Below are 24,255 nucleotides of genomic sequence, written 5' to 3'. Positions count from 1 at the left end.
GGCACTCTAACTCTGGGACCTCATGTAAAATCAAGGATTTTAGATCTGTATTTTACACTCGCTAAAAACTGACTAATGCTGATTTCCACAATCCTTTTGTTGATTTATCTTGAGTTCTTACATTGTATTGAACCTTTATGATAATTACAGTGATTATGAAACACAAAATGCTATGGGTGTTTATTTGATAGATTATGTGAGTTCATCGCTGCTGACTACATGAAGGTTAGAAAGATTCAGTTAACCAAGCTGTCGTGTTACACTGAACAGCATTCAAGTGCGGGATAACTTCTCCACGTAAAATGAGAATTTTATCACAATTTTATTTTAATGGAATAATCTGACTTGTTTCAACAAATTCAGTACGGCTGACAGATTTCCATTTGCTGTAGTTAAAAAAACAACAACAACAACAACAACAACAACAACAACAACGACTACATTGTGACAAACCCCAGGACTGACCGATTTATTTCCGCAGTGTGCTCGGCGGGCGTTGGGTGCACTCGCAGACTAAACCTCCACTCTGCGAGACACATGCTGCTTCTGCTGCATCTGTCGGCCAGTGGCATCCCGGTGGCTGCAGCCAGTGCTGAGGCAGCAATCTGCGCAGACAAAAGTATTATCGACACGCACAAACAACAGTCTGACAGCCCCCCCCCGCCCGCCTGCCCGCCCCCCTTTCACCACACCACCATTCATTTCCCGTCTCTGCCTGCGATAAATCATCGTGCAAAATGAACAGGACTGAACTTTCAGATCGGCCTCGGCCTCACTCCAACTGTAAGGCCTGCTTTTTAATCAGCTCTTCCAAACCAAAAAGCCCCCCCAACCTGACCCCCTCAAAGGATGTCCACATTCACACACTCTGACCCTGCCGTTTGGATGATAACACAGAGAGACAAAAAAAGGTTGAGGAGGCCAAGCACTGTGGATGAAAATGGAGTAGGCGTTTGGCCCGAGGATGGGCTGAAGGAATGCAGCCGTGCCCACTCAGGGAAGGCGAGGGACTTTTCACCGCGCTAATGAGAAACACAACAAACAGTGTTGGAATGCGGGCCGACTATTACTTCCAGGTGACAGTCGCTGGTATACAAGCTCTCACACACACACACATCCACACCACACCACCCGCCATGACAAATTCCTTGTAGCCTATGTAAAAACATATTTGTCAATAAAAGGTTCTGATTCTGATCCACTACACACGCGAAGAGCAGAAGTAAGAGGTACATCTGCGGTAAGTAGTGGATGTAGTGTCTCCGACGGGTGTGGTTGCTGCCACTCACAAGGGGAGTTGGCTTGGTGTACACGCATTTGTAGGATCGCATGTTGAAAGTAAAACTGAGGTTTATTACGACTTGGGTTTATATCGCTTAGCAAATGGCAAACCGAACCGAGCGCCGACTACAACAGTGTGCATCTTCTCAGGCTGTTACTATAGTTACTTTCACAGGAAGGGGAGCTAGCAGCGCTAGCAGCTAACGAAGCTAAACACACAACAGGATGAAGAGTATGTTAATTGAACATGGTTAGATTTAACATGTTGACCAATTGAGCTGTTCAGACAAAAGTAAAGGCCAGACATTTACCACACAAAACATTCAAGTTGGATGGATATAGCGCTACGAAAAATATGATTAATTACAAATTAATGGGTATCGGTTATGAAAATGAACACAAACAGAGTTTGTTAACGTGACGCGTTAATGCTGCTGTTTAATGCGACAACATTAACAAGTTTTCAGTAAATAAGATGTACTTAAGTACTTCATATGAGTACAGTTTTCAAGTAAAAGTACTGTTGACAAAGTTTACATCAGAGTTTTATTTCACCAAAGTAAGCAAACACATTTACTCCTGTTCCATAATAAAGTACACGGCTAAGGTACTTGTAAAAGTTTACAGTAGCCGTTATTGATTCCAAAGTATTTTACATAAACAAAATATAAAAAAGTAAGAAGTTCATCTTAAAATCAATCATGTTAATCCTGTATCTTTTAGTGTGTCTTTTTTTATAGTGATAATCCCTCAACTTTTCCATTGTGTTTTATTACGTCACTGACAACTAGATTTTTGGAACAGTTAACATGCTGTTAAAATTGGTTTTGGGGCACGGTGGTGAAGCAAGTTGGTCTGGAGCCCTGCTTTATGAGAACGACTAGCAGAATCTGGATCTGAAGACATCAGATTATAGTCCCGACACATCACACACTGACCCAAACTGGCACAGAGCTGGTCCCATCGGTCTTCACGTCCAGCTCAAATTGTATTTATTTTTTGTTCAAATGTGGTGTATATGGCTGCCGTGCGGAGCATGAAGTCACCGCTATAGCGTTGGCCCCAGCGTGAGGTTTGACATGCGGGGTGCCCGAGTGGCCATCTGCGCGTGGTACAGAGGCACACCCAAAACAGAAGGAGATATCCCCTGAACACGTCCAGCCAGGGCAGGGGACCTGAGCCGGGGGAAGAAACAAAGCGACGGGCGCAGGAACCGGGGGCCAGATCCACAGTGGGGAGTGGAGACCTGCAATTATGCGAGCCAGCGGAAGCGCCTACCTCTCCCTCTCGCACAGAACTAGGCTCTTGTGAAATAAAAAAAGACGATCACGTTTCCGCAGCCTTTTGTGTGGGCCCCGAGTGTTCGGTTCCTAGCTTTTGTATAGGAAGCCCGGAGACAAATCTCCAGTCTTAGCTGCAGGGTTGAGTCGGGCTATTCCCACAGGGCACAATGGGCCCAGCTATTCCAGTAATGGCAGCAGAAAAGCTGTGGACAAACATTTACGGTTGGCCAGATTGAGTTTTAAAGAGAAGAGCCCCCACCCCCCCCCCCCCCCCCCCACCCCCCCCCCCCCCCCCCCCCCCCCCCCCCCCCCCCCCCCCCCCCCCCCCCCCCCCCCCCCCCCCCCCCCTCCTGTCCTTGTTCCATTCAGACGGGTTGGTGGGCTCCTCCCTGGTGTTTTTGTGCGACGCCATTCACAGCGCTCTGTCACTCAATGCCTCCGACTCTCTCCCCTGTCCTCTGCTGGCTCAGACAACACTGACCCTGAGCAAATGAACTCTGGCATTCCTCAGCAAGGACACGTGTTTTGGAGCTTTTTGGGGTAGTACAACCACAAAAAATAATGGAGTAAACACTCCGAGGTGTGAAGGGAAAGTTAACCTTCATCTATGTCAACATTGTTGTTACCTCTTCTTTAGACCTTGTTGCTGAAAAATGATCTTTACATTTAACTAATTTGCATTAGCAACTATGTTTTGTACACATAATGTGGCCCAGATTATGTCTTAAATCAAAAAGATAAAGGAGTATTTCTATCAATCAGCAATGGAACACATTTATGATGAACATATTTGCAAAATCATTTGTTTTCCTACAGCAGGTGGTGCCAAACCTTTTTTTAATTGTGGGCCATATACAAAATATGCCAAAGAATAGTGAATGCGTAGTTACACTGTAAGAAAATTGTGTCTAGACCACAAAAGAAACAATGTGCCATGTGCAGTGTATATAGTGGACCTACACAAAATAGTCAAACTTTGTGGAGTGAAACGTTTTCAGAAATGATAAAAAGTTAAAAACTAAAAAGTGACTTGTGCATATGCATCCCTTCACTATGAAGCCCTCAAATAAGATCCGGTGGTACCAATTACCCTCAAACGTCACTTAATTAGGTAAATTAATTCACCTAAATGGATAAAAGTCCATTTTAATTACAAGTTGTGATGCAATAAAATGGGAAGAAACGCCAAGGGTGGTGATACCTTTGCAGCGGAGATAAGCACCAGGGAGGATTTGCCTATAGGGAAATGAATCCTGAAAGAAAGGTTTGAGGATTGGTTGCTTGGACTAAAAATATGCTGCCTTTGCAAGTGACAACAAAGAAGAGGTGCCCAACCTGAAGATTTACATTCACTATCTTTACAATCCGGAGTCAGCACCAGTGTTGTGTTATGCCATCTAAGCACACAGGAGTTGGGTCACCTCCTATTGCCTTCAATAGTTTGAGGAGATCAGATTTCGCAGGAGAACACACCCTGTGGCATGTGTCTCATCAAACAGGCTGAGTTTTGTCAACATACCATGTGTTAGTTGTAACTTGGTATTTACTCTGAGTTCTGAATACACAGGAATTTAAAAATGAAGAGTTGTGTCAACTCCAGTGTCTCCTAGCTGACTCGTGATTTCCTTGAGAGACCTTTTCTAGAGAGACGACAATCACCAACAAAGGCATGTTCACCAGATTGCTTTCAACCTTGCGATGAACACGACCAAACTGCTGGGCATGCTGGTACATTGAGGTCCAAACTGCTGGGCATGCTGGTACATTGAGGTCCAAACTGCTGGGCATGCTGGTACATTGAGGTCCAAACTGCTGGGCTTGCTGGTACATTGAGGTCCAAACTGCTGGGCATGCTGGTACATTGAGGTCCAAACTGCTGGGCTTGCTGGTACATTGAGGTCCAAACTGCTGGGCATGCTGGTACATTGAGGTCCAAACTGCTGGGCATGCTGGTACATTGAGGTCCAAACTGCTGGGCATGCTGGTACATTGAGGTCCAAACTGCTGGGCATGCTGGTACATTGAGGCAACGGCTCATTGAGGAATGTGTCCCTCTTCTACAATGTATTACTCCCTGTTGAAGACACTTCTACATCCATCGCCACAGTATTTGTGTATAAAAGTGCAGCTCCATCTCCAAACCCATTGGTTTTGAGATGAGGGAACCAGAAGTGCTAATATTCAGACTCATTCCTCTTTTTCAGGATTCATTCCTGCAGCACTCCAATATATCAAGTCTTCTTTAAGCCAAAGTCATTTGTTTTTTTTCCCTCTAGAGGTGAAGGTTGTGAATAAAGACTGTCATTATATTAGTCAAGTTACACGTTTGTAACCCATGGCCAGAGCAACACCTAAGTAAACACTAAGGTCGGCTCTCTGCCCGCTGGGGTCATTTTTACCAGCTGGAGTTACATCCCAGAAGACAGTAAGAGGAACATTATGATGACAAAAATAAATATCCAATACAACAAAGCTAAAAAGCAAATTTTACATCTGTGTAAAAGCAGCGGCGGGCACACAAAACACAATCTGGAATTCAAGTAAATATACAAAAATAAATTTAGCATAAAAGAACACAGTAGTGTTCCCTCTCCTCTCTTCCTCCTTCTGTTTCATGGATCGTGGAAATCTGGATCGTGATCTGTCATATTCATTGAATGTGTTGATTTTGGGCTATACAAATTAAAATGAATTGAATTGAATAGTGACACAATTATCTTTAAGAATATCTACATGGTTCCAGTTAGGGCTCTTCGTGTTTTTGGGTGTTCACCGTAGTTCTCCTGCGTGCTTGGGGTTCAGTTCTGCTAAACTTTCCTTGTGGACGTGCTTGTTGATAATGTCGTCGGCACACGTGTTGAACGCCGACTTGCATCTGAACTGGAGCTTTTTGTCGGGGAGTGGGACAATCATGTCTAAAATGTAGTTGAGCGTGAAGTATGCATGATAGAAACTAAAACGAGTGCCACCTTTGCATTCTGGGTGAGGGCGGCCCCCGTGGGGCTGTTTTGCATTGCGCCTGATAACATTTTAAAAAGCAGCAGCAACTGAAACCGGCCGCCCACCTCAGTCTGTGCTGCAGAGGACAGTTGGCCCTCCCTGTGCTTGTGTGACAGATTTGCATTGCAAATGGTACCTGTTTGAGCACTCCAGCCTTCCCCGCGTGGCAGATCACATGGTCTGCCCCCCCCCCCAAACCCTCTGCTGTCTCCACACACACATAGAGGACGTGGTCAAGAAAGTGTCTGTGATGATTCTTTTTTTTTTATGGAAACTATTGAGGATGTCTTATCTTTCTCTTTCTCTGGGTTTCCGTCTGTTCGTTAAAGTTTTACTGACCACATGTTCATTCAATTCAATTCAGTTGGTTTTGTATAGCCAAAAATCACAATTTGGCCTCCGAGGGATTTACAATCTGTACGAATTTTAACTGGGAGAAAAAAAGAGGAAGCCTTAGGGAGAGCAACAGAAGTACAATCGATGTCATGTGTACAGAATGAACAACACAACAGAGTTACGACACATTCAATGCATATGACAGAAATTATTCATATAATGAGAGTAGTAGGCATGATGAAAAAGTTACGACTACTAATAATTACAGCAGTGGACGTAGTATAATAATAATGATAGTGAAAGCAGTAATAGTATTGGCAATAGTAATAGCAATGCAACTATTGATAATAGTGATAGTAGCAGTGGGTTGCAGCCAGGACCAGGGTCCAGATAAAACCACGATCATATAAACCTGTGAGGAGAGAAAGCATAAAGACTCCGGGGAAGAAGTAGAGTTATTAATGTGAATTAATGGGACATTAATTCATCCAGAAGAGGGGAGCGGAGCTCAGTGTATCCTAAAATGTCTCTCAGCAGTCTAGGCCTATAGCAGCATATCTAGGGGCTGGACCAGGGCAAACCTGAGCCAGGCATAACTATGAGCACTATTAAAGAGGAAAGTCTTAAGCCTACTCTTAAATGTGGTGACGTGTCTGCCCCCCCTCCCCCGGACTGAAACTGGAAGCTGGTTCCACAGAGCTTGATAAGTGAAGGCTCCTAATGGAGGCTGTTGACCAACACTCCCAGGTGAACGGTTAGAACCACGCTATCACAAGTGAATGTGACGTCCTCAGTTAGTCCAGGAATACATTTATTCCATTCAATGCTGAGAAAGCGTTGAAATGTATTTATTTAACACAAAATAGGGTTTGTGAAGCGGAACAATTGTGGCTACAACAAGTTGATGCTCCAATCATTGGTGCTGCATTCAAAGCACACCAAAGAAAATTGTACATACAGTATCAGGAATACAGGAATAAGGCTCATAGTCATACATTCTGTGTCACTTGTAAATGGAGTTGTAGCGTGAATAAATGATTCCCTTTTTTTGCTACGAACCCTCTGAAGAAGTGTCGCGTTATGCCATCTAAGCACACAGGAGTTGGGTCACCTCCTATTGCCTTCAATAGTTTGAGGAGATCAGATTTCGCAGGAGAACACACCCTGTGGCATGTGTCTCATCAAACAGGCTGAGTTTTGTCAACATACCATGTGTTAGTTGTAACTTGGTATTTACTCTGAGTTCTGAATACACAGGAATTTAAAAATGAAGAGTTGTGTCAACTCCAGTGTCTCCTAGCTGACTCGTGATTTCCTTGAGAGACCTTTTCTAGAGAGACGACAATCACCAACAAAGGCATGTTCACCAGATTGCTTTCAACCTTGCGATGAACACGACCAAACTGCTGGGCATGCTGGTACATTGAGGTCCAAACTGCTGGGCATGCTGGTACATTGAGGTCCAAACTGCTGGGCTTGCTGGTACATTGAGGTCCAAACTGCTGGGCATGCTGGTACATTGAGGTCCAAACTGCTGGGCATGCTGGTACATTGAGGTCCAAACTGCTGGGCATGCTGGTACATTGAGGTCCAAACTGCTGGGCATGCTGGTACATGGAGGTCCAAACTGCTGGGCATGCTGGTACATTGAGGTCCAAACTGCTGGCCATGCTGGTACATTGAGGTCCAAACTGCTGGCCATGCTGGTACATTGAGGCAACGGCTCATTGAGGAATGTGTCCCTCTTCTACAATGTATTACTCCCTGTTGAAGACACTTCTACATCCAACGCCACAGTATTTGTGTATAAAAGTGCAGCTCCATCTCCAAACCCATTGGTTTTGAGATGAGGGAACCAGAAGTGCTAATATTCAGACTCATTCCTCTTTTTCAGGATTCATTCCTGCAGCACTCCAATATATCAAGTCTTCTTTAAGCCAAAGTCATTTGTTTTTTTTCCCTCTAGAGGTGAAGGTTGTGAATAAAGACTGTCATTATATTAGTCAAGTTACACGTTTGTAACCCATGGCCAGAGCAACACCTAAGTAAACACTAAGGTTGGCTCTCTGCCCGCTGGGGTCATTTTTACCAGCTGGAGTTACATCCCAGAAGACAGTAAGAGGAACATTATGATGACAAAAATGAATATCCAATACAACAAAGCTAAAAAGCAAATTTTACATCTGCGTAAAAGCAGCGGCGGGCACACAAAACACAATCTGGAATTCAAGTTAATATACAAAAATAAATTTTGCATAAAAGAACACAGTAGTGTTCCCTCTCCTCTCTTCCTCCTTCTGTTTCATGGATCGTGGAAATCTGGATCGTGATCTGTCATATTCATTGAATGTGTTGATTTTGGGCTATACAAAATAAAATGAATTGAATTGAATAGTGACACAATTATCTTTAAGAATATCTACATGGTTCCAGTTAGGGCTCTTCGTGTTTTTGGGTGTTCACCGTAGTTCTCCTGCGTGCTTGGGGTTCAGTTCTGCTAAACTTTCCTTGTGGACGTGCTTGTTGATAATGTCGTCGGCACACGTGTTGATGTGAATGCCGAACACCCTTTGGTGTGTGTTGCACATGTTCCTATCGCTACCCATCCCCATGGTAAATGGTAAATGTACTGTAGTTGTAGAGCGCTTGTCTAGTTTTCCGACCACTCAAAGCACTTTCACAATCCTTGTCATCATTCACACACTGATGGGAGGGGCTACGGTTTCACCTGCCCATCAGAAGTAGCTAACGCTCATACACACCATGGTTTTCCCTCAACCCGTATCTTGACTGCTAAACAACTGGAATGTCTTTTGAGCAGATCACGCGCAGCGCTCTACCGGCGACTGCAGAGCCAACGCCGACTTGCATCTGAACTGGAGCTTTTTGTCGGGGAGTGGGACAATCATGTCTAAAATGTAGTTGAGCGTGAAGTATGCATGATAGAAACTAAAACGAGTGCCACCTTTGCATTCTGGGTGAGGGCGGCCCCCGTGGGGCTGTTTTGCATTGCGCCTGATAACATTTTAAAAAGCAGCAGCAACTGAAACCGGCCGCCCACCTCAGTTTGTGCTGCAGAGGACAGTTGGCCCTCCCTGTGCTTGTGTGACAGATTTGCATTGCAAATGATGAAAGCAGTAATAGTATTGGCAATAGTAATAGCAATGCATCTATTGATAATAGTGATAGTAGCAGTGGGTTGCAGCCAGGACCAGGGTCCAGATAAAACCACAATCATATAAACCTGTGAGGAGAGAAAGCATAAAGACTCCGCGGAAGAAGTAGAGCTATTAATGTGAATTAATGGGACATTAATTCACCCAGAAGAGGGGAGAGGAGCTCAGTGTATCCTAAATGTCTCTCAGTCTAGGCCTATAGCAGCATATCTAGGGGCTGGACCAGGGCAAACCTGAGCCAGGCATAACTATGAGCACTATTAAATGTTAAATGTTCACAAGGTTTTGTCTGAAAAAGGATGTGGCGCATATGTGTCATTAAAAAGTAATGGTCTTTCATATATAGCTCCAGAAAACTAACAGGTGGATCTTGAGTTACCTATCGTGACATAACTTAATAGTGCAAAAAGGTGAAATAAAAACATTTGCATACATTACAAACGTCCATTTTTGAACATTATGGTTGAGTGTTTGCCATTCAAAAGCAAAACAAATGATCACGAGGCGCCATTCCAGACATATAAAAAAAAAATTGCATTTCGTTTTGTTTTTATGAGATTCATCCTACCAACATACCGTGAACGCAGCGCCTACAATCTATTGTTCACTCCCTTTCCCCCAAACCCCGCCCACGCTCCACAGCGGCGGCCGTGATTGGCTGAATCCGAGTGCGGTGCCGTCATCGTTCGGAGCGCCCATTCATCTCTTCACTTGGGCGTTGGACTCCGCATCTTAATAGCAACAAGGGAAATTTCTCCATTTTGCAGCCTGTCTGCAGCGACACGGCCACCGATCTGGGATTTTATTACTTGTCCCTAACCTGTCAGCTTTTTCCTGCTACTCTGAAAAAGCCATCAGTCGCTCTCAACTGGACTTTGCTTTTGCGTTTCCTCAAGTAAACTTTTTTTCTCTTTGTGCAGAGAGAAAGAGAGAGAGAGAGAGAGAGGGGAGACAGCAGAGAAGAGCTTTGCGTTTCAACAAAGAGGCTTGTGGGGTCTTTGTTCGCTTTTTTTTTTTTTTTTTTTTGTTCCTGTGTGTGGGGATCGGTTGAGTTTCTTTGTTGGAGCTAAAAGCATGGGAGCGCAATTGTCCAGGACAGCTGGAAAGGCTGAAATCTCGGCTGAAAAGCCCGGAGAGGCTGCTGCTGCTGCTGCTTCACCCACCAAATCCAACGGACAGGTAAATTATATTTTATCATCCAGCTTCCATCGCATCCACCGGGGTGGGGAGGGGAAGGGAGAGGGGGGGGGGGAGGAGGTGGTGGGAGAGAGTGAGAATCTGGTCGGGCTGCGCGGTCGGGGCGAAAATCCGTGCGTAATCGGTGGATAGATTGAAGCTCCGCGGCTGTAGTTTAAACTAACATGGGAAGGCTTGTTTAAAAAAACAAAAAACAGCAACAGATGGAGCATTTGATACTTCTGACGTCTCGAGGGGGGAAACGGTGCGTTGAGGGGATGTTTGGAGGATATTTGACAAAGCAGACGATTTTGGTTGGCTCTTTCGTTGGTTAAAGATCGTTGCATTTGAATGGATGGTTTATTGGCCAATGTGCTCCAAAAAAACACCCCAAAAAAACCACATTCCCCCTGAGAAGGAACAGCTTTGAATGAAGTCGCCTTTCGGTAACACACAAGACAATATCTCTCTAAAAAAGGGGTCTGTGGAGCGCTCCTTTTGTTACAGATGCTCGACTAGAAGGTGGGGAGACTGGGAGCCGGTGGTGCGCCCCGGAGAGGGAGAGAGAGAGAGAGAGAGAGAGAGAAGGAGAGAGAGAGGCGCATGTGCTGCTTTTATTTATTATTAAAAAAGAGTTTGGCAAACATACAATTCAGAACCCCGTTTACATATGAGAGTTGTTAGGAAATGTACCTGGACTTTAATCTCCCTGATCTGCTGCACTAATGAGCGGCTGCTGTTTTAATGAGCAGCTGCTTAGGGGGAGCGACCAGCTCGCTCAGGATGAGAATGAAATCCAGGGCAAAAATACTAATGAATAAGAGGTTTTGCATTATGTTTCAAGTCTACTTCACGACTGTTATTTTAATTATTTCCAAATAAAGTCTCTTGAAAGTAGAACCCGAGTCCAGGATGCAGTGCGTCTGCTTTTGTCAGTGCTGATTCGTTGGTGTCTGCTGCCCCTGGTGTCCACCAGTGGCACTGCCCGGCTTTGCTGTAGAAACCCATGCCAGCTCTTTGCATGCCACTAACAGCCACGGTTTTCTCTCTTTAGGAAAATGGACATGTTAAGGTGAACGGGGACGCCTCTCCCGCGGCAGCCGAGAACGGCAAGGAGGAGGTGCAGGCCAACGGCAGCGCTGCCGCCGAGGAGAGCCCCAAGGAAGAGGCCGTCAAGGCGGAGGATGCCCCCGCCGAGAAGGAGGCTGCGGATGGGGAGAAGGTAGAGGCGGTGTCCCCTGCTCCCGCGGAGGGAGAGGCTGCAAAGGTGGAGGAGGACGGCGCCGCCGCCGCCACCCCGTCCGCCAGCAGCGAGACCCCCAAGAAGAAGAAGAAGCGCTTCTCCTTCAAGAAGTCGTTCAAGCTCAGCGGCTTCTCTTTCAAGAAGACCAAAAAGGAGACGGGGGATGGAGCTGAGGGCGAGGAGGCGGTCGCTGCCGATGCACCCACAGAGGAGGCCAAGGCCGAGGGCACGGAGGAGGCCAAGGCGGCGGCCAGTGAGGAGTCCAAGCCCGCTGAGGGGGAGGATGCACCTGCCGCGGAGCCCGCCAAGGAGGAGGTAGAGGCCAAGCCAGAGGTGGCAGCAGAGAAGCCCACCGAGGAGGCCGCACCCGCCGAGGAGCCAAAGGTGGAGGAGCCGAAGGCGGAGGAGAAGCCGGTCGAGGAGGCGCCCAAGACAGAGGAGGCCGCACCGGCCTCGCAGGAGGCGGCATCAGCCGCGGAGGCCCCGGCCACCACAGCCGCCGAATAAGTTTCGCGGGGGAAAGAGGGGAGAAATTTGAAAGGAAAAAAATGAAAAAAAGAAAGATAATCAAAGAACATTCCCCTGTTTTGTATGTTGGAGTGACGCCAGGTCCTGGCTTTGAAGAACTTGTCATCAACCAGGGATATTTTAAAGCTTTTCTTTATTTTTTTATTTTTTGGGGGGTTTCCATTCCCCTCCCCACCACCCCCTCCCCCCTTTACACAAAACCCATCTCTGCCCCTTGTTACTTCTATTCCAACGGGCTGTAGGGAGGTGGGTGGCTTCAATATGTACAACAGATTAAATACATCCACACTATGCCATATATTTTTTTTCATCAGTATTACATTTTCCTTTCTTGTTTTTTAAAAAATTTTATACAAAATATAAACAAAATGGTATGGACATGCCCATGGTATGAAGGAGAGAAAGGGGGAGCTGTAAAGCATGTTTGTGGGGAGGGGGGGGGCTGGCTGTGCTACAGACTATTGAGAAAAGAGTAGTCTACCAACTATGAGACCAACATCAATACGCCCGTACGGTTTTTACAACACACTAGGTTGTTTTTTTTTTACAATAAAACAACAAGAAAATCCCAGTTTTTTTTTTTTTTTTTTAGGAAGTCATATAAACGCATAGGAGCTTTTCACTTCTCATTAGCTGTACCAGTCAGTGATTCAGTAGAAATACAAGTTGTATAGACTTTATTGTTTACTGTTGGTTTTTATGACCTTAATAAAATTAAAAAAATGTAAGTATGTATAGGCGGGGTGTTTTTAACTGTGATTATTGTACAAAATGAAAAAAAAAATTCTTGATCAAGAAGCACATGAAGTTTGCAGCTCTTTTTTCCACCCTGCTCATTTTTGTAAGATAACAACACACACACACACACACACACACAATAAGTCATCCCGGGTGACCTTCTTAAGCAATTTTGAAGTCAAAACCAAGCTGTGATAAGTGGAATGGTTAACTGTTTATATACTGTGGTATGCTTTTTTGATTACAGCAGGCGGTGCTTTTTCAGTGGTCTTTGACAAAACACCTTAAGGAATCTATCAGATGCAAATGTTTGTGTAGCATCTTGTCTCTCTCTCGCTCTCTTTCGCTCTCTTTTCCTTGTGTAAATACTGGAGAAGCTTTGACCAGTTTGACTTAGAGATGTAACTTTGCTTACAAAAAAACCCTAAAAAAAACAAAAAACATTGCTATTAAAACTCCTCTGCTTAAGGTGTTCTAATTTTCTGTGAGCACACTAAAAGCGAAAAAATAAATGTGAATAAAATTGGAGCTGCATCTGTCGTTATTTGGTGAAATACAATGTCTGAGGAACGCTGCCGTGATTGGAAGTTGTGGCATCAAGATTCCCTAGATTACATCCGAGGGACCCCGGACCGGGAAGAATTAGATACAGAGCTTTTTTTGTTGAGTAAACGCAAGGTTTTCGTGAACACCGTCACAAAAGTTCATATTAAAAAAGGGGCCGCAGTTCGGATGTTTTGAAGCGGGCTTGTATGAAATACTTCTCCACAGTTGGTGCGTTACTACCATCAGTAGATGGAGGTCTGTACAAAATTCAGTATCAGTTTAAATGTACGCTATATTTAGATTATCATCTCCGCTGAGACACATATTTCCAACGGAAATAATAAGCCGCTAGGTCCAGAATTTGTACTTAGTCTCCAAAGCCAGACTAAGTACAAATTCTACCGGAATACTGGACTTGTTTGTCTGCCTCGATGTGTTCGTTTGTTTGCGTCAGTGCGTGACTTTGGTTTGGTTTTCTGACCTGCAAGGTAAAATTATACTGTTTTTGTCACCGTCGTCTACATACAGATAAAAAGGATGTGACGTCATGATAAATATGCAACGTCATGGTTCAAATGCAGGTTATGCAAAAACAACAACTGTGAGCAGAGGAGTCGCACACTGAACAGTGTGTGTGTGTGTGTGTGTGTGTGAGATGCTGCAGTTTATAAGCCTGGAAGTATTACTGCACAAAACCATTGCTAGACTCACGGGTATAATGACTCCTAAAAACGCACACTTGAATTCGTGCCTCTTAAAGCTTAATAACTCATTCAGGCAGTGATGCGATGCGACGTCATTGGTAATACTTTTCAAATCCATAACTTCATCGTCAGTCATGACAAATGAGGAACTTGGACAATCATTTCAAGACTCGACTACACTAGTTTTGTTTTTTTCAACCGTAATCATGGATATATACAAAATGTTTCACTGGGCCTATGCAGACATAACTTTGAACTATCAAACGCAAACGAGAAGTCACAGCAGCTGCACAGGGATACTATTATAAACTCTTATAAATCAAGTACCAATGTTAAGTGATGGACTCCAAATCACTACCTTTTGGTCATGGACCCTTGGTTTAATAAGATGTGTTCCGGATGTTTTTTCTTAGGATGGTGTCAATAGGTCGAGACTTTGAACTTTGGACAGCAATGATGATAAACATTTATACTCTAATAGGGTTTCTTTCTCTAACGTAGTAGCCAGACGTTAGGGCTTCATACAGTTACAATAAAACATCCTACCTACCTGTCATGGCTGTCATTTAGCTCGTGGCTAAATGAGCGGTTCTTTCCTGAATTCCATCCAAAACTCGGAACCGTTAAACAGTTCTTTGTCAGCTACGACGGCTAACGTTATAACCCCGATAGGGCCCACAGTACGGATATTAGCAAAGAATTAGGAGACACTTTTCAATTCGGCATGCCTTAAAACTTCACTCGTCATTCACCTGAGGTCTGCTTCCATAAAACCAGCCCCCGGTGGACGACTGGAGCGAGGAGAATTCTAACAGATAAACGCCACGTTTTGTTACATTAGAGCCGTCCTCGTTGGGTTTCCTCTAGGCCGAATGAAACACAATTAATTATTGATGTTTAAGTATTTTATATTGTGCTTTACAATATCTTAACACCGGTTAAAAAGATGCGGAGCGGCAGCACTCTTCCCAATGCCGGCGCGCGGGCTTCCGTCCTTCAGTCAACGCTCCACCCGTACCTCACTTGAGATGCTATCTTTTGGGTTAGGACGCCCCCACGTGGCTGCACGTGATCATTACACAGCCCTCTATACGCAGACCGCGCCGTGGTCCTCGTGGTTGTTTTGTTTAGCAGGAGACAGAGCTGCTGGTCCTAGGAGGTCATTCGAAGTTGAAAAAAAATAGATACACCATTTATAATGTCTACACTACAGGAAATATAACGTTATGCCTGTTACACAATCCTTGTAAAATCTTTATTTGTTTTTTAATTTGTTTTACATATTCTTTCCAATATTTGTTACTAGTATTATTACTGTTACAATGATGATAATCTTTTTAAACAAATAATAAATATGTTATCATTTATATTGATTAATTCTTAATATCAATTCTTAATCAATAATAATGTAGTGGGTGGGATGCAGATGTTGCCATATTGTATAATGTATGATGCATACACATTTGAAAACCCAAAATACTAAACATTTTAATGATAATCATAACACTGACCTCAAAAATAATTTTTGACCGATACAAAATATACACATTTAAACAGGAAATCGTCTTCAGGTTAACCCACATTTTCTTTAAAAAAAATAAACGAAGTAAGTCGAGGTTTCCTTCGGAAGATTAAGCACATTGGAATAAGATGATTCAAAGGGCATCAGAGGACATATTTAGTAAGAAATCCATATGCTACAAAGACAGATAATTCAAAGGAGATTTCCCACGGTGGGAAATAGTCACAATAAATATAATGCTTCTGTGGAGATCCTTGAGGGAGGACGGCATCGTAAACTTGTGTGTGGAGAAGAATAAGAAGAAGAATTCAGGCACTGCTGGTCTGCTCAGTATCCTCGCTGACAAAGAAAAAATGAAAGATGATCTCAGGCGCAGATTTATTCTGAAATTTAACGGGTAAAAGGTGCACTGCAATATGTAGAGAAACAGTGCAAACACAATTAAATTGAACTAAATCCCTTTAGAGACCAACTTTAGGGAATTGTTGGTCCAATTGCACTCAAATTTTTAATCGTACACATGGAACCATTGAACTCAACGATGACCACATTGGGCGATCCGTCCTTCTCCTTCCGGTCCTTCCCTGTCAGCGTCCTTCGCATCATCATCGTCAGCAGCCGTAAACCACGCTTGCCATCTTAGATCAGCGCGTCAGCAATGTGGACCGCAATCAAACAACGTCGTCACCGCGACGTCACCGACTGGTGTGTGGACTACGTTTTTTTTTGAAGCCTGAAGTTCATGTTGGTCGTCGCCATCTTGGTTTTCTTCTGCAACCAGACGTGACACGAGAAGATAGAACCGAGAACAACTTAACGCAAAAGAAATTAAAAAAGGAAGACATTTTTAGGCCAGAAAGAAAACTATATAATAGGTGATCTCTGAGCATAATGGGCAATAATAACAATAACTAACTAATAACTAATAACCATTCATTCCAATTCTTTTAGAAATGCACTGCCGCTTTGTTAAGAAACATGAAAAAATGTTGAGACCGATGTACAGCTCCAACTACTCTAAGCAGTCACTGTACGCCGGTTCTTCAATAGAAACATCAACGAGAAACAGGCACCTGTTAATGTGATTCACTGAGGACTCCGTGACCTCCGGCGACCCCCGGTGAGCGGAGGACGGATCGGAGCGAGCGGGGGAGTTCCGTTAATGTCCTGAAACACCATTAAGGAGAACTGCTGGCCCATTGGAACGGGCTGCGATTCTCACACACACACACACACACACACACACACACACACACACACACACACACACACACACACACACACACACACACACACACACACACACACAGGAGGAGACTGCTGAGTCAGGGAAGGCTGCAATCAGGCTGTCCCTCCCACAGAGGTGAAGTCATAAAACATTCACTCCCCACTGCCCCCCCCCCCCCCCCCCCCTTCCTAACTGGCGAGGTGCTGCAGACATTTCAACTTTTTAATTTCAAGTTCCAGTGTCTCGTTTTTGAAGCCTCCCTTTTGTTAAGGGGGGAACTCATTTCACTCCACAAAAGAGTCAATTATATCGCGCATCACATCTACAAATGCCCCCGCGCTTCTCTTAATGGAAGGAGCTTGTGATTGATCGAATATGACAACATTATATTTTTCTTTTCAGGGATTTCATTAAGGACAAAAAGAAAATCGTTGGTGACAGTGGTACTTCACGTTGGCAGTTCAATAGCTCGAATCCTTTCAGCACACTAACGGACAGAGGATAGCTTTAATTAAGTGTGCTGCGTTTATTTGTGCATCAGACTGAGGCAACAGAAGTCTAAACTAAACTACATTAAATCATTTGCATCGTTGGGCAATCAGTCTGCCACTAACACTAAAGGCCTTTACACACAGCGGGGGCCGTGACCAACAAACGGCTTGAAAAAAAACAAAATACTTCATATTTGACATTTAGGGCTTTTATTGTGAAAAGTAAGGATGGAAAGAGTGGATCTGGGATAATAAAGCTTTTTTTTGCAGTGTAATATTTGGAAGTGCTCGCAACAAAAAAACGTACATCCACGTGCGAACGAATCACATGTGGATGTCAATCCCCAACAAATGCACAATTCTACATTTACCATAATGCAACATGAAACATTTTCCAAAATGATAATGAATTCAGATGAAGTTCTGACAGAAGTTGGCGAGGGAAGGGCAGCTTAAATCAGTAACTGAAAAAATGATACTTCTCTGCTGATACAGACACGTTCATGGCCTGCTTTAATCTTCTCTTCATCTTCAATTGTTGACTTCTGGTCAAACCCTGGAACTCAGAATTTAATACAATGTTCCTGAGGTGAAAGAAGGCCGTTTGGGTGATGTGGTCGGCGTGGGGTAGGAAAGAGAGGGTGGGGTCGAGGATGATTCCGAGGTTGCAGACCTGGGTGGTATGTATATATATATATATATATATATATATATATATATAGCAGAATACTAGTGTGTATGAACCACTCCATCCAAAAGATAAAAACCGAAAGCCAGGTCATTGCGATGGCACAAAGTGACCCCTTCTGGCACTGAATAGGAACGCCAGCTCAGCAGATATTCTGTGACTAATTATGTCCCCGTTGACCTGAACTGCTGAGTTAAAAAAGTGATTCCTCGTGGGAAGGTGGGGGGGCAGCGTAGAGTTTGAGGGTCAGGGGACGGTTTTCCTGTTCAGAGAGAGGAGTGAACGCAGAGTGTGCAATGTGTGTACACGAGTAGTCGTAGTTACGAGTTTAATGTTACTTTTCCTGCACTCTCGGTTGCTCGGCCAGCTCATTTCATTTATTTTTTCCACCTGTTAACGTGCAGGGTGACACCAGTTAGCTCCACGCATGAAGATATTTAATATCTGAGCTGTATAGAAAGTAGCATTTTTTAATTTATTTTTTCGATACAAATAGTCAACTTTTGCTTGCCTTGGTTATGTTGAAAGTAATTGTTGCTCCTGACAGGGAGGCAGGAATCCACTGCACTTCATAATGCTGCTGCTACCCAACACTAGGTGTCAGCAGATATCCCAGAAATCAACTGGTTCAATTCTACTTGTCTCCGGTTTACTGTGTGTCCAGTAATGCTTCATGGGCAATACAAGCTCAACATCAAGTAATCTAATAAAACTCCATTTTGACATTATTTCCGCTAATCTTGAAAACCCTGTCTTTCAGAAGAGCCTCAACAATGCAGGATCCATAAGATACCTATGGTTTCATTTCACAGTGCAGTTGTAATAAGAACATACCTTGCAAATTGTTTTCTGAGGAAGGAAATGTACACAGCGCATCGTTTTAGTGCTCCAGGATACACACAATGGGTTTTGTTGACTAAATATAACTTTTGTTAGTTTACAATAAAACTCCGCAGGGCCCCAACATGAAAACAGTTTAAGATTTTGACCCACGCGCTTATTTGCTGTCTTTCTCAGAGTGAGATGTGAAGATCGATACCGCTCCGGGTGGTCTGTGCTGGGTCATCACTCGTCCTGCTCTCTCCTGGCTGCCTCATTTTCACATGTTTGATCTGGATCTTCGTCCTGGAAGCTGCCTGACATCCTCCTGGATCCATGTTCTTCATGTGTTCTTCAATCTTTCTCCATTTCTTTTTAATCCTAATTGTTCATACTGTAATATTATTACGGTTGGTCTTTTCTGTACACACGGCATTAATGGAGGGTGTCCTATTCTGTTCAGCTTGCAAAGCCCCTTGAGGCAAATGTGTGATTTGTGATATTGTGCAAATAAAATTGACTTGACTCTCGTGTCCGTGTGTGTTAAAGCATGGAGATGGTAGCCTCGTTTATTATTAAATGTGACATATCGTGCTAATGTTCAGGTTGATACTTGGTATTTGGGGTTTCTACTAAAACATGTGTACATGCTTCAATGTTCAAAAAACACATTGTTGTTCTCACGCTGTCTTTCTGAATGAACCTGTATGAAACATTACGATTCAGCGCCTGTCTCTTTAAGCATGTGCCAAAGGACGGGAGCCAATCGGATCTTGGCAGCCCACAAACCAAACTTACTGGGTGGTCTTATTCCAGTTTGAGGGTTGGAAGGCACTCCAGATACCCACATCTAAGCTCACAAGCACAAAAAAAGTCAACTTTCTCAGCTATTTCGCAAAATGTTGATCCAAATAGTGAACAATAAATCAGCTGACAAATGTTTACACGTCCTTTTAATTTAACAACACACTTATGATACAGAATGAGTATTTGCACACAAACAGACACATCTTGCTAATCAGCATAGAATAAAACAGTTGGTTTGGCGACAATTATCAGAGGACAACCATTTTTTTTTTCTCCCCACAATGGCCTTTGTGCCAGGTGTTTTCGCAAACCAATGAAAGAGCTGTAAGCGGGAAGAAAATGACATACTTACGTTAAAAAAACACAAGCTTTAGTCTTAAATGCTTTCCGGGTTTGAGTCAAGCTTGAAACACTAGATCCTATTCTAATGAGCCTGTTCCGATCTCCAGACCAGGTCACCGAAAGAGGTCACCTTCTGATGGATTCATCACACAATGAATTAAAAAGGAAACATGGGAAAAAAACAATATAAGAGTCTACGATGTTAAAAAAAAAATGGCATCTTGATTGCACATGCAGATTTGGTCAAATGAACAACACGAGGGGGAAGAAATGAACAATTATGTAATTTAGTCATCTTTTGAGGCGTTCTATCGGGAGAAAAAGCATCACAATAAAAGCTTATCTTAACAGCGTGTATGTCAGCGTTTGATAGTCTTTCAAAGAGCAACACAAAAATAATCTCTTCCTTTTAAATTACACAGTTCACCACTGCTGTTTCCCCCCCCCCCAAGCAAACTGAATCTTTTAGTCAAACCATCAAACTATTTAGTTTTATTTTCACACACACGTACAAACAAACTCACATCAAGTCCCTTTTATATTTGGTCACACTGTCATTCCTGTATTAAACTCAAAGTGCTATTGATTAATTTTTAATTAGAGATCTCAGAGGTTGGCATTTCTAAAAAAAACAACAACAAAAACACACCCAAGGAATCTCAGCGGAGGAGTCCAAAGCTCGTCATGGCCAGTTGAATGTCCTACCAGTGATCTGGTAGAACTTCTGATTGAAGGGGTGGAAGAACTTCTGCAGTTTAGTCACCACCGACGGGTCCACCTCCGGATGGATGCGGCCCTTGCTGCCCGCCAGGCACTTGTTGAAGACAATGTTAAATCGCAGGCAGTAAAATCCCCTGGTGGCGTTGAAGTACAGGTTGTACTGGCTGATTCTCGAGGGCAGGTTGAGGAAGCGCTCGACGAGCTGCAGCTCGGGCAGCGGGTCCGTGATGAGGCGGTCCCCGTCCACGATGTGGAACTGCTCCACGGGGAAATACTTCAGCCAGCGCTCCAAGTGTTTGGTGTAGATGCTCGTCCGCACCGCTTTGTACTTTGTGTTCACCTCGCAGGTGCCGGAGTCCACGGCCAGCTTCTCGAACTTGTGGTAGGTCTTGTTTTTGCGCTCCTTGCCCTCCAGCACCTGCGTGTAGTCGGACACCGCTCTGGTGGTGGGCTCGCGGACGATGATCAGAAGCTTGATGGAGGAGTTCATCTTGAAGATGCGTTCGGGGACCTCCTCCGTGATGAAGTAGGCGGGGCTCTTCTCGATGGTAATCTGGTGGGGGAAGGAGAAGGGCATTTTCTCCCGGTACCAGTCGATGCCCCGGGCGTAGTTTTGGTCATTGTCGAAGAAGTGGATCTCCTGCGAGGCCTTGACCACCGCCGGATGCAGGTTGAGCATCTCCAGCAGGGCGCGGGTGCCCCCTTTGCGCACCCCGATGATGATGGCCTGCGGAAGCTGCTGGACCAGGTTGTGCAGGCGGATTTGCTCTTTGGTGGCATTGCCCTTGCGCAGTTCATGGAGCAGGCCGCGCTTAAACTGCAGGGTGCGGAGAGGGATTTGCTCGGGATCTGGAGGGGGCAGTCGGCTCTCAATGGGGCAAATGGGCTGTAGCCTGAGAGACACCAAAGCAAAGCAGAAAAAGATTCTGAGTTTAACGCTATCACAGATTACTCATTACAACGATCGTTAACTTCCTTTCAAATGAACTCTTCGGCTGGTTAAACCACACGTCTTTTGGTCAGTGATGTGGAATATGAAATTCTGTAGGCGGTGCTTTTTTCGGTTCAGCTACGACTCTCCATGCCAATAAGATATTGCACGAAAATACATGCCATCTGTTTCATGCGATATGGTCTCTGCAAAATATATCTATATCTCCATCTCCTATGGAGAAAGTTTCTCTATTATTGAAGCTTGAAAGTATTGTATTATCAAAAGGGAAAAAAATGGCTTTGCAATAAGATTATTTCAACCACATTTTTCATCTTACAAATTAGTAAATCATGAAACAAGACAGACTGGTTTCTTTGGTACCAGATGTGACACAAGAGGGTGGAGCTATATTATATTGGCAGCTGGATAAGACACGTGTAGGTGATTCAAATGTTAATTAACTTAATGAACTGAAAGTTCTGACACAAAAACATAGACAACCCCCAGACTGAACAATGGCGTGGTAGCGCATTGTCATTCATAGGGTAGCCACGCCCCTAGAGCTTCCCCTGCTTTATGGTCTATTATTCGACTATAAATAGCAACATCATGCTGTATTGAAGAATATTGGAAACTGGCAATTGAGACCATAAACAATGTTTACAATGTTTATTGAGGGAATAAATTAAATGAGAAGTTCTCATAGACTTCTATGCAATCTGACTTGACCCCCTGGTGGCCATGAGAAAGAATGCAAGTTTAAGGCCCTCCTGCATTGGCTTCGCTTTTCAGTTTGCCGCCTGGTTTGGACTTAGTAAGCTCCAAATGAATTGCTCTTCATTGAATCAATAACGTTGTCTGGATCTGAACTTCTTGTGTGACGGAGCACATTTAAACAACTCAATGAAGTGGAGGTTTGCCTGCATTGAATCCCTGATTCACTAAACTCTGTTCCAGTAATTAGTGAATCATGTTGTGACTGTGATGACTTACCTATCCAAGGTCCCAACCCTGGCCACGAGATAGAGGACACTTCCGATTGCGAGGCTGCCCAGAACGAAGAGCTTCTGTCTCAGCAATGCCTGCTGTTTGAATAGCATGGCCCTCCATCAATCTTCAGGACTGCGTCTTCAGCCTGCAGAGAGCAGAGTATATAAAGCACAAATCACCAGGGGAAGAGAGACAGCCTAATGTTTATTAACACACACTCATTCAAGTCTTACAAGATTAAGCTGCTGCAGTGCTATTAGAGAACATGCTCATTCACCCACCACTACTTTGTTACACTTTACTTCATTTCTGCAAATTAAAGAATGAGACCTGAACTAATGTACAGGTGTGCTGTGAGTGCACAGCTTTGACACAGGAACGTGATATATTAAGGATGGCCACGAATGAGAAGCGAATGCAGGAGTGCCTTAAACTTGCGTTCTTTCTACTGGCCAGCAGGGGGCGACTCCTCTGGTTGTATAGAAGTCTCTTAGAAAATTATTCCTTCCCACTTGATTTACTACTTCAATAAACATTGTAAACATGAGTTTATGGTCTCAATCTACTGTATGTGGGTTGGCCATTATGAGCGACACATTTCACACATATCACGAATAGTTATTTGATGTATAGTTACCATGAAAATATTTATTAGTGCAGTTTTCATGTTGTGGTATTTTTGAAGTGCTGAAAGTTGATTCCAAATGAGACAATATCACAATATCAATACCTAAAAAAATACTGAATATAAGAATGCTTTTTAAAGTGGAACACCAACTAAGTTAAGAATTCTAATACGTTATTGCAATGGCCTGGATGTCCAATCCATATTATTAATACTTACAATCTCAATATACAATAGGTCTCAACTTTGATGTCATAAAGTGTGGAGCTGCTCCATAGACGATTAATATAGACTGATTTTTTGAGTTTTTTTAGACCTAAATTCCCCAGGCTGCTCTCATCGTGAACATCTTTCCCAATCGTCAATGGAGCAGCTCCACACTTTATACTTGATGACAGGACACAGTTGAAATTAAGAGAGTTATTAGCTAATATTTTGAGACTTTCTTAGAATGTAGGAATAACATGTATGAATTTTGAAAATGGGTGTAGTTCCCTGTTAATGTATAAAAAGGATTATGGTATCTAAACATATTATTATTATTTGTATCCCCTTCTGTTATTTCATATGGGATCCAATCCTCGACCCAAGAGCAATCTCATGTTCTTCTTGACTTTAATGAAAGGACGCACTTTAACCCATCTTCATGTTGATGTTAATGTCCCTTTTGACCTTTGAAAAAAGATGAAAGAATTCATCTCTTTATCCAAGAGAGGGCACTACACCCTCTCATAAAAGATGCAGCACAGACATGTTTGTCTCAGTGTAATTAAAGAACAGAGAGTTTCTTCAGGTTTTTTTCTTCTTCTTTTCACAGATCGATACCTGAGCCCTTTCCGCATCTGCACACTTATCACGGTGTGACTGGCTAAATCACATTATGGAGCAACAGATCCATACAGAAGTTGTAGCGTTATTACAAAAGGGCCGAGTGCACTCTACTGCCTACCATTACCAATAGAGCAGATCCTCTGGAGCATCTCATAAACAAGTAGAGCGAGCTTTTGACCCCACTGTGACTGGAAAACATTTCACTCATATTGCCTCGTGGTGACTTCTGAAGGGGGACCAGCAGAGC

The 24,255-nt window shown here is 43.7% G+C and overlaps 2 protein-coding genes across 2 annotated transcripts; one reads left to right on the top strand and one right to left on the bottom strand.

Moving 5' to 3' along the window:
* The first annotated feature begins 9,785 nt into the window (after window positions 1-9,785).
* marcksa (myristoylated alanine-rich protein kinase C substrate a) lies at window positions 9,786-13,287 on the top strand. The gene is made up of 2 exons (XM_034527601.1): window positions 9,786-10,255; window positions 11,307-13,287. The coding sequence occupies exons 1-2, from the start codon at window positions 10,151-10,153 to the stop codon at window positions 12,000-12,002; spliced, it is 801 nt and encodes a 266-aa protein (XP_034383492.1). The 5' UTR covers window positions 9,786-10,150; the 3' UTR covers window positions 12,003-13,287.
* A 7,303-nt stretch (window positions 13,288-20,590) lies between these two features.
* Window positions 20,591-22,662, bottom strand: LOC117727500 (heparan sulfate glucosamine 3-O-sulfotransferase 5). Its single transcript, XM_034527855.1, has 2 exons — window positions 22,556-22,662; window positions 20,591-21,521 (listed from the first exon to the last, which is right to left on the bottom strand). Exons 1-2 carry the CDS (start codon window positions 22,660-22,662, stop codon window positions 20,591-20,593), a joined length of 1,038 nt encoding a protein of 345 aa, XP_034383746.1.
* Window positions 22,663-24,255: the final 1,593 nt, after the last annotated feature.

This window comes from Cyclopterus lumpus, chromosome 24, assembly GCF_009769545.1.
Source record: "Cyclopterus lumpus isolate fCycLum1 chromosome 24, fCycLum1.pri, whole genome shotgun sequence".
Lineage (NCBI taxonomy): Eukaryota > Metazoa > Chordata > Actinopteri > Perciformes > Cyclopteridae > Cyclopterus > Cyclopterus lumpus.
This window is presented reverse-complemented; position numbering and strand designations above follow the sequence as displayed.

What these genes read in the sequence shown, in the direction of transcription:
- marcksa (XM_034527601.1), top strand. Translation starts at nt 10,151, where the DNA reads ATGGGAGCGCAATTGTCCAGGACAGCTGGAAAGGCTGAAATCTCGGCT. An exon ending in CCACCAAATCCAACGGACAG is followed by an intron (nt 10,256 to 11,306) that starts GTAAATTATATT and finishes TTCTCTCTTTAG; the next exon opens with GAAAATGGACATGTTAAGGT.
- LOC117727500 (XM_034527855.1), bottom strand. Translation starts at nt 22,662, where the DNA reads ATGCTATTCAAACAGCAGGCATTGCTGAGACAGAAGCTCTTCGTTCTG. An exon ending in AGGGTTGGGACCTTGGATAG is followed by an intron (nt 21,522 to 22,555) that starts GTAAGTCATCAC and finishes GGTGTCTCTCAG; the next exon opens with GCTACAGCCCATTTGCCCCA.